Source organism: Malania oleifera, chromosome 12 (genome assembly GCF_029873635.1).
Source record: "Malania oleifera isolate guangnan ecotype guangnan chromosome 12, ASM2987363v1, whole genome shotgun sequence".
NCBI classification, from domain to species: Eukaryota; Viridiplantae; Streptophyta; class Magnoliopsida; order Santalales; family Ximeniaceae; genus Malania; species Malania oleifera.
In genome coordinates, this window is record NC_080428.1 from 85,494,190 (window position 1) to 85,504,792 (window position 10,603).

A 10,603-nucleotide genomic window follows, 5' to 3' on the forward strand; every position below is an offset into this window, starting at 1 on the left:
CATTACACGGAGCACTCGATAACCTGGCATTAGCCGAAGCCCCACAGTGATAATGTTGCTAATACGAGCACATGATAACCTGGCAGTAGCCGAAGCCCCACAATGATATCGTTGCTAATACAGTGTCATCTCACACCCATCGGTGACCAACCAAAACAAACAGGTGATATTTCACACCCTCGAATATAGAGTCGGACACTCTCGCCCATGGTATTTAGCCGAGACATGGCATATTTCACAAAACCTAGAACATTTTGGATCTCATGTTCCTATACCTCCTCAACTGCATGATTTCACCACAACACCTTCACCAACGGTATATCCTTAGTACGCAGTTCTTGTATTTTCCAATTCAGAATCTAAACTGGTACCTCCTTGTATGCCAAAGCATTCCCGATCTCCAACGACTCATAACTGATCACATGTAAGGGGTCTGGAACGTACCTCCTCAACATGGACACGTGGAACACATCGTGTATCCTAGACAACGTTGGGGGTAATGCTATCTTGTACGCTGCTGAACCAATCCTCTCTAGAATCTCGAACAAACCAATGTATTTAGGGCTCAGCTTACCCTTATTTCCATACCTCATCACCCATTTTATCGGAGCAATTCTCAAAAATATCATATCACCTATCTCGAATTCTAGCTTCCGTCGGCAAGTATCCGTATAACTCTTCTGCCGAATTTAGGCTGCTTTAATCCTTTCACTAATAAGCTTGACCTTTGCAGAGGCTTGCTGAACAAGTTCTGGCCCCAAAATCTGCCGCTCGCCTACTTTATCCCAATACAACGGAGATCGACACGGCCGACCATACAAAGCCTCATATGGTGTTATTCCAATGCTGGCCTGGCGACTATTATTGTATGCAAACTCAACCAATGGTAGATATCGGATCCAACTGCCTTCAAAATCTAACACACATGCCCGTAGCATATCCTCGAGGATCTGAATGGTTCGTTCGGACTGTCCATCCGTCTGAGGGTGAAATGTAGTATTGAAAATGAGTTGATAGCCCAACGCTCCATGCAAACTCTTTCAAAACCTGGAAGTGAACGGCGGATCCCGATCTGAAACGATGGACATGGGCACGTCATGCATTCTGACTATCTCCTGAACATAGAGTTCTGCTAGCTTATCCATGGAGTAACTGGTTCTAACCAGAATGAAATGGGTAGTCTTCGTTAATCTGTCAACAACTACCCATATAACATTCTGCTCATGCACCGTTGAAGGCAATCTCGATACAAAGTCCATTGAGATGTGCTCCCACTTCCGCGTAGGGATGTCCACTGTTCATTTTATACAAAATTACATATCATATATCCTAATTTTGTAAAAATGAATCAATCCGAATGGGGTTTTCAAAAATAACCTCCGAATTTTCAAATCAAGTTATATATATAAGCATAACAATTAATTTGATTCAAATTCCATAAAATTACTGAGTTAACTTTATCCCCTGACCTGATTCCTGAAAAACTCGATAAAACCCTAAACTACACCCTATAGCGTTCAAAACCCCTGAAACCTTGAAATTCAAACTTTATCACATTATTCATCACAATCCCCAGAGTAACTTTCACTAAATTTCCCTAGGCTCTAAATACCCTAAATAGCCTTGAAAAGCCTAAATTATTAAACTTACCCCGATTTAGGATTGGTGCCCCAGAGCTCCAACTCGATAACTTGCTCTAGTGAGTCTGCTCTGCCTTTTTTCCCCTCATCCCTATTCCTTAACAAATTAACATATATTAATTTATATTTTAAATTTAATTAATAATTAAATCGGTTAACCGAATTTAAATTTCCTATTCATCAAACCGAAACTCGATTCACCGAATTTTGGTGAATCTTAACCGAACCGACCAAACCGAATTTTTTACCCCAAATCGAACCAACCAATTTCGGTTGGTTAAATTGGTTAATTCGAGTTTCCTTGAATTATGCTCACCCATACACCGTAGCGGTTTTCGTTTGTTGATTTGGGTTGAATCCGGGCCAAAAACTTAAACAAAAGGCAGAGAGGACGTTTTAAGAGAGAGAAAATGAAGAAAAAGTATTTTCTTCGTAGAGAAGCTTTCTATAATCTTTTTATACACGTTGTTGCCACGTGGCTTCGTTGACGGGAAGACAGGATTTGTCGACGAACCACAGAAGGGAATTTGTCGACAAGAGTATACATTCGTCGACTAAATTTAAAATCTGAAATTCACTCACTCGGGATCTGTAACGACCTCAAAATTCTTATCATTTTATATATATATATATATATATATATATGTAACCATGTATCTAAAGTCATATGATAAGCATTCCTACGCAGCGGAAACATAAAGCATATAACTATTACAACATAATTGTACAATAACAGAATCCAATATAAACAGATCATATCCATACAAAGTAAACCCCTCTATCCTCATCTTTCCCATAAATACAAACTCGTCAAAAACTCACCCAAAACCCAGGGGGATCTAAATATCCTCTATCCGCGAGCCTGATCTGCTCGCCTAACTGTCTCACCTGAAAAATGGTAATGTAATGGGGTGAGTCGATGCTTAGTAAGTGGAAATATGCTATTACTAGTGTGTGGCAACTAAGTTAAGTATGCTTTTAAATTAATAACTAATCTGTAATGAAATAAACAATCTGTAAATCATATCTTTCAAACATATCTTTCTTTCTCAATTTAAAGTACATTGTATCGTCTATATTTTCTACTTTTCATATTGATAATATATCATACTATTCTCATCATATACTGTAAAACTGTAAGTATATATATATATATAACTGTGCTTTTATCCCGGGGACTTTGTAAGTCATGATTTGACCCCTCATGACAGGGTTGTGCGACCCGTAGGCGGGACTCTATCTGGTCGGCCCTCCAAATAAGTCATCATACTCTACACTACCTCAGCCCGGCCAAACTGCATCATCTTCTAAACTCGGGACTGACTACTACCTAGTCAAACCGGCCCCCTCAACCCAGTGTATTGGGGAGTTGCATACTCTCCGAGCACGGTTGACGGTACCCACATACTATCTGAGATATGTGGTTGTACTCTATCTGTATCTAACAACGGTACCGTGCTCTATAATCTGTATCTGTCTGTGTATCTCTCCTCAAGGATCTGATACTATATACATATATACTCTTTTACTGTTTTTATCATGTTTCCAAAATTACCATAACTCTATTTTTTTCTGTACTGTAAATACTGTATCTATGTGTACTGTATCTGTAGCATCTTGATGCTACCTCTGTATTTTTGTCTGTATATTACGATAATAGGAAACATGACATAACAAATTCTGTATAAAGCTGTGGTATAAATACTGATATAAATAATACTGTATACATGTATGTGTATATATGTATATATATGTGTATATATATATATATATATATATATATATCTGTTTCCTGAACTATTCATATAAAAATTGTATATGCATGTACATTTCTCTGCGAATATAAATTTATCTCTGTATAATCTCATATGCTGGAAAACCATATCAAATGTATATACTATCTATATTTTTGTATTTAGTATAGTATGATATTTCATAACAACTGTATAAATTCATTATTCACATGAAAGTCTACTTAGGTCACACAAACATTTATGCTCATTTTCTATAAAAATTGTATAATAGACTGACATAAAAATATGCTTATAAAACCTCTATTAACTCTATTAAAACTCCTAACATAGCATATTTCCCTTACCTCAACCTTAAAAAGCCCCTATAAAAGTCTGGCTGTATACCCATAGGATTCCTAGATCAATCTCCTAAAAACACAATATCCTAGAACAAAATATTATTATTTTTCCACCTACGTCATTTCTTATAACTACCATAAAGCCAAAAATTCAATAAAAGACCTTACCCAGAATTTGGGATGAAATCCAACTTCGTTTTCTCTACGATTTGCTCTGGCAAACTTGTAGAGAATTCCACTATGAGCGTCGTGGTAGTTTCGGATCGTCGATCCGGCGATTGGTGGGGCCGAAAACGAAGAGAGAAGGGAGAGAGAGTCGTAGAGAGAGAGAGAGAGAGACTTCTTAAAAATGAATTTATTCTCGGATTCTCGTATATATATAACAGGGGATTTCGTCGACGAGACCCTGTGTTCGTCGACGAGTCCTTCACAAATTTCGTCGACGAAATTTAGGCTGCCTCAGAACCCTCTCGGTATTTTCTCGTCGACGAAACTCTGTGTTCGTCGATGAAATTCTGAAGACCTTCGTCGACAAGATCCTGTGTTCGTCGACGAAGCTTGACAATTTTTCTGAAATTATTTTTATTTAATATTATCTCCAAAATGCAATTTCGTCGACGAAGTCTACAGCCTCCTTCTGTTTCTGTATCTATTTTCTCTCCCTCTTATTATTAAAATGTTATTATTATTCGGGTCACTACAGGATCTCTTAGTCGACGAGGGATTGAACTTCGTCGAAGAGCCCCCTAGAAGAACACTCGTCGACGAAGACAGACGATTCGTCGACGAGTCTTCGTTGACTAGGTCTGCCATTCTTTCTTTCAAAATTTTCCCTTTTTCCCCTTATTATTTATTTATCTACTCTATTTATTATCTTTCCTTTTTATTTTAATAGTTATAATTTTTCGAGTCTTTATAGTAGTGGTCCAGGAGATATTGCCCCAAAACGAAATAGTTTTAATTGAGAGGAATACTTATGTAATCATATATTTTATTAAGGTTGTCCTACATTTTCATATAAAATGTATTATTCTTAATTTGAGTGAAAATTATTGAATATGAAAAGAGTGAGAAAAATGGATTAAGGCATTCTGCTTATACTAATTGTTGAGTAGTGAAACCGGTGAATTGTCAAATATTGTAAATCTTGTGTTCTGTGCATTGTAATTTAAAAAAAAAAAAATTATTTCTCATTTTTAGTTTATTTATTGGTTTTGTTGCAATTTTTCATAATAATAATCAAGGTCTGAAAGGAGCTTAAAATGATATAATATAATATTTTTAGTAAAGGCATGTAATTTATACATTGTTACAAAAGTAAATTTTTTAGTTTTCATATGTGAGCTATTTATATTGTAGAAGGGAACTTAAGACAGTTCATTTTGCAAAGTTTAGTTGAGATTTTAAACTTAATATTATTATTATTTTTTTTAAACCACTTAGGGATCAATGATTTTGGTGGGAAAAGGAAATAAAATAAAAATAAAAAGAAAAAATTATTTTTCATTGTATTTTTCTCTCTACATCAAATAATATTAAAAATAAAATTTGTTATAATATAATTAAAATTTAAGAAAAATTAAATATTAATAGTGTATAAAATCAAAATTTTAAACCTTGATTTGATATATATTTTTTATTTTGATAACCAAACATGTGATTCCTTTATGTTTTCTTTTCTTTTTCCTAATAATTTTCAAGTTCCAAACAAGTCATTAGGGTTTGTTTGGATCAAAGATTTTACTTAGGAAAAGGAAAGAAAAGGAAAATAAGAAGGAAACTCATTTTTCGTTATATTTTTTATATTAAATTTTATTAAAAATGAAAATTTATATTTATATGATTAAAAATTAAAAAATTAAATATTAATAATGTGTAAAATTAAAATTTGTTCATGAATATGGTATTTTTTTTATTTTTTCCTTACTTTTCTAAATAATTAAATATGAAAACGTGGATTCCTTAATATTTTTCTTTTCTTTCCCTAATATTTTTTCGAATTCTAAACAGGGACTTAGTATATTATTTAAAGTATTATTGCAAATATAGAATTCAGGATTTGGATTTGTATTTGTGAACTTGAAAGAACCTCAATAATCAATATAATTTTATACTTTTTTAGGTTCAAATTCATAAACCTAAATTTAAGATCCGAATTCCATGCTTACAAATGCAGATAATATCATAGCTCATGAAAAAAAAAAAAAAAGGTTTTTGAAACTAAGCAAATGAGAAATGAGAATTATATTAAATGAGAAATATGTAGAGAAATAAATGACAAAATTTTATTGCTTCTAAATTAGTTAGTTAGGAATTGATTTTTTAGTAAAAAAAAATTGAATGGTTTTTATATTCGAACCTAAATAACAAAATAGTCAAATATTTTACTATTCAATTAATGCAATTGTCTAAATTTAGTAATTTATTCATGAAAAAGAATCTTTTCATATTAAAGATAAAAATATTATTAATTTTAAATTAACAGTAATAATTTTCAAGTACATTTATTTTGTGCATCTAAAACTCGTAATATCTAGTATACATAATAACTTAAACATCACACTTTTATTTATCAATTACTTTGCATGATTGTACCATACTTAGTATAATATGGTCATACTTCTATTTTTGGTGAGAATATTTGTTATTAATAATGAAGAAAAAAGCGAAGACGAATCTGAAAATAGTTTTTTTTTTTTCTTCTAAATATCAAGTCAAAAATAATGAAAGCGTAACGTCTTAAAACTTAAACTCATTAAAATAATAAGTTAGTATTAACTCAACAATATGTTTTTAAATCAACCCTTAACAATTTTCATCATTGACCAAAATAGGTCAAACAGATTATTTTAAAAGGCATTATGAATGAATTCTCAAATCTAAAATTTCACCCTTATACAAAGCATAAAATGAATGAAATCCAATTAGATCTTGGGAGGGGAGGGGAGAAGGGTGTCCTTATTTAAGGCAGTGGGTCCTAATAAAGCACAACTACAACACAATCCCACCACCCCTAAATGGAGAAATGTGAAGGATCCCTTTTGTCAAACAAGCCCCAAACTGATACTGCATAGAGCCAAACAGTGGAAACAAACCCTAGCAAGAAGAGCAATAGAGGAATTAGGAAAGGGGGTCACGACTCATATCTCATCCGATCTCACACAACACAACATAGCACAGCCCATAGCCGCCACACCCACTGTGTGTAAGAGAAGGACAGTGGGGTAGATGGGGCCCACTTGGGTGGGGACAAGCCAGGGTGGGCCCACGCGCTCTCCTCCCCTGCATTTCCTTTTTCTATTTTTCCCCTCCTGTGTCGTGTGTCAACAGAGCTCTTCAACCGGTTCAAGAGGCACCCAACGCACAGTGACACGCACACCCCACCCACAGCCCAAGTTGGCGACTCCAATCTAAAAGCTAACTAGAAAGATCGAAAGACGCCCACAACAACTTTCGCTTTCTTTCCTCTGAAAACAGTAGCTTTTTCTGTTTACTCCCTCTCAATAGCTTCACCTCCTCCTCTTCCCCGCTCCTCAGTCCTCCCCTTGTTCTTCTTCAACTCCTCCTTCAGAATGGATTGCTGGGCTCCTTCTCTCAACGTCGAGGAGGAATTTAACAAGCTTGTGATTCGAATGAACCCGCCCAGGTACTTCAATTTGTGTTCTGTGTTTTGGGTTTCCTTCTTTTCTTTTTGTGTCCGATTGGGGTATTCTCATTTGTTCGTTTGGGTTGGGAATTTTGGGCTTCTGGGGCTGGAAAGGTGGAATTCGGAGGATTTGACCACTTGGTTTATTGTTTTTTTGTTTTGTTTTCAATATGGGATTTGCAGGGTTTCTGTTGATAATACCTCAAGCAGGAAAGCCACACTGATTCAGGTATGTGAATGGATTTTTCTTGGTGTGACCTGCTGTTAATTTTAATGGCGTTTTTTTTTTGGATAATTGTTTTGTTGTCATAATTTAAGGGATTAGCTTGTAAAATCTTTGTTTGGATTTTTTGCAGGTTCATAGTGCAAATAGGCGCGGCAGTTTGTTAGAGGTGGTCCAGGTTCTTACTGATTTAAATCTTATCATTAAAAGGGCTTACATTTCTTCAGACGGAGAGTGGTTCATGGATGGTGAGCTTTAGAATTCATCTTTGTGTCTTATTGGTTCATGTATTGGATGCTCTTGGTTTCTCTTGTTTATATATCTTATTTTTTTCTCCTTATGGTTTCTTGCAGTATTCCATGTTACAGATCAACATGGCAATAAGCTGTCCAAAGATGATGTTGCTGAACGCATTCAACAGGTAGATCTGCATAACTAAGTATTTCCACTCTTTATTCTCCGTTTGATTTGTGTTCATTAGGAAATTCTTGAGAATTACATGCTGGGGATGTGAATCTGAGATTTCCAATGTAATAGTGGCAGTGTTCATTGGTTTCCATCATTAAATTTTGTTAAATATTTTCTGGAATCGAAGAATGTTTGGAGTCCTTGTTCTATATATGAAATGGTTGAATAGTTTTGTCTGTTTTCACTTCTACCTGAATTTTTAGAATGCTATCCTATTAATTACCCTTAATTGTACATCTTCAAATAAAGGATTTCTAGAGATTCAAGTAACCCCAGGAGACCAACTTGCCCATTTAAAAAAAAAAAAAAACCTGGTGGAAAGGAGGGATAATAATACTAGTGCGTTGTTTTGCTTTAATGCGAAAATGTCCTGCTAAATTGAAAATTCATGCGTACTCAATCACCTCAAACAGAAGTTATGTCTGTTTGGTAAGTTATGTCTCTTTGATAGAAGTCTTGGCTTCATGTCTCTTTTTGATCTGTATTATTATGGGTTTGTAGTGTTTTTGTGTGGTACCAATGAAACTTCAAGTTGTGTTCATAGTTATTATATGTGTCACAGTCATTGGGACCAAGAGCATGGAGTTTCCGTTCCTTGAGAAGGTCTGTGGGTGTTCAAGCTGCCACAGAACACACAGCTATTGAACTAACTGGAATTGACCGGCCAGGTCTCCTTTCAGAGGTTTTCGCTGTTCTTACGGACCTCAAGTGTAATGTGGTAGGTGCAGAAGTCTGGACCCATAATTCAAGAATGGCATCTGTTGTATATATCACAGATGAGGCAGGTGGGTTGCCAATCAACGATTCTGATCGGCTTGCTAAGATCAAACAGCTTCTCATCTATGTGTTAAAAGGGAATAGAGATAGGCGGAGTGCCAATACTGTGGTTTCGCTGGGTTCCACACATACTGAAAGGAGGTTGCATCAGATGATGTATGCTGATAGGGATTACGATGTGGATGCCTTAAATTGTGGGTCCTCGAGTGAACGGAGCAAGCCTCTTATAACTGTAGAGAATTGTGCAGATAAGAGATATACCGTAGTGAACTTGAGGTGCCAAGATCGTCCAAAGCTACTCTTTGATACAGTTTGTACATTGACTGATATGCAGTACGTGGTATTTCATGCCACTGTCATTGCTGAAGGACCAGAAGCTTATCAGGTTTGCTACTGTTTCATGCTTAATTCTAATTCATATTAATTAACTGAATTATTGGCAGTGTACATTTTTGAAGTTCCTCATAACCAGCTTATTCTAAAATCTGAATGCCGTGGCTTAACCCATTACTATTTCTACCGTCATTTTTAGCTGGGAAGAGCTTTTCCCGTATAGTATTCGTTTATACCTCTTTTTTCTGATGATAGGTTGTATTCTTTTGTTATATTGAATTTCTTTTATTGTTAAATTTACCTTTCTTTTGTTCTCTATCAATAGGAATATTATATAAGGCATATGGATGGGTTACCTATTAGCTCTGAAGCAGAGACTCAAAGGTTAATCCATTGCCTGGAGGCTGCTGTTAAGAGGCGAAATTCCGAGGTACACATAGAGGATTGATTTCTCATCTCGTTTTTTTTTGTTTAATTCTAATTTCATCTGATGGTATTGGCTTCTTTTGGGTTTGTGATGCAGGGTATTAGACTTGAACTTTGTTGCGACGACAGGATTGGGCTTCTATCTGATGTTACTCGCATATTTAGAGAAAATGGTCTTTCTGTGACTCGGGCCGAGGTAACAACCCGGGGTTCCCAAGCTACGAATGCCTTCTATGTAACTGATGTAACGGGGGATCCCGTTAAGAGTGAAACAATTGAGGCAGTGCGAAAAGAGATTGGTCTGACAATACTTCGGGTGAAGGATGATGGCTACTCCAAGTCTCCTCCCCAGGACAGTGGAAAATTCTCTTTGAGCAGCCTCTTCCGCTCAAGATCAGAGAAGTTCCTCTACAACTTGGGATTGATAAAGTCATATTCTTAAGATGCTTGTTTGGGGCTGTTCAGTCCCTATAAATGTTAATAACATCAATAGGTCCAATTGTAGATTGTGCTTCAGAGTTATAATGCAAGGTTTCGGATCAACGACAGGTTGATCGTGGCTTAGCCTCCAAACCTTCAATCTGATTTTAACAATGTACAGCTTCATGTAAAAACATTGTAAATATGCATTTTATAGTTCTCTTAGAGCAGAATCCTTGGGTCCTTCGTTTCTTGAGATCATGTTCTTTGGATGGAGTATGCTGGAAAAGTATTCATAGGCAGAAAGAGGGGATGGGAGGTTATGTTCTTTTGCTTCTGGTGGGTTGAGGATTGGTGATTAGCTTCTTAGATCATTAAAGAATGAGCTCTAGGTGATTGCAGGTATGATCCTCTCCCTTACGAATTCAGTATATTTAACATACTCAATCACTCCCGAGGATCCGCTTTCAATCTGTGTTTATAAAGTCAAGGGGTATTAGGTTGGAAATCTCTTTAACATACTAATACAGATGAATGCATCACTCAGAACGTTTTCAGTAGTAGAATTATACCATACT

At 35.7% G+C, this 10,603-nt stretch overlaps 1 protein-coding gene across 1 annotated transcript; it reads left to right on the top strand.

Moving 5' to 3' along the window:
- The first annotated feature begins 6,973 nt into the window (after positions 1 to 6,973).
- Positions 6,974 to 10,255, top strand: LOC131144808 (ACT domain-containing protein ACR4-like). The gene is made up of 7 exons (XM_058093681.1): positions 6,974 to 7,378; positions 7,562 to 7,607; positions 7,735 to 7,849; positions 7,955 to 8,022; positions 8,632 to 9,231; positions 9,505 to 9,609; positions 9,703 to 10,255. The coding sequence occupies exons 1-7, from the start codon at positions 7,305 to 7,307 to the stop codon at positions 10,045 to 10,047; spliced, it is 1,353 nt and encodes a 450-aa protein (XP_057949664.1). The 5' UTR covers positions 6,974 to 7,304; the 3' UTR covers positions 10,048 to 10,255.
- The last annotated feature ends 348 nt before the right edge of the window (positions 10,256 to 10,603 follow it).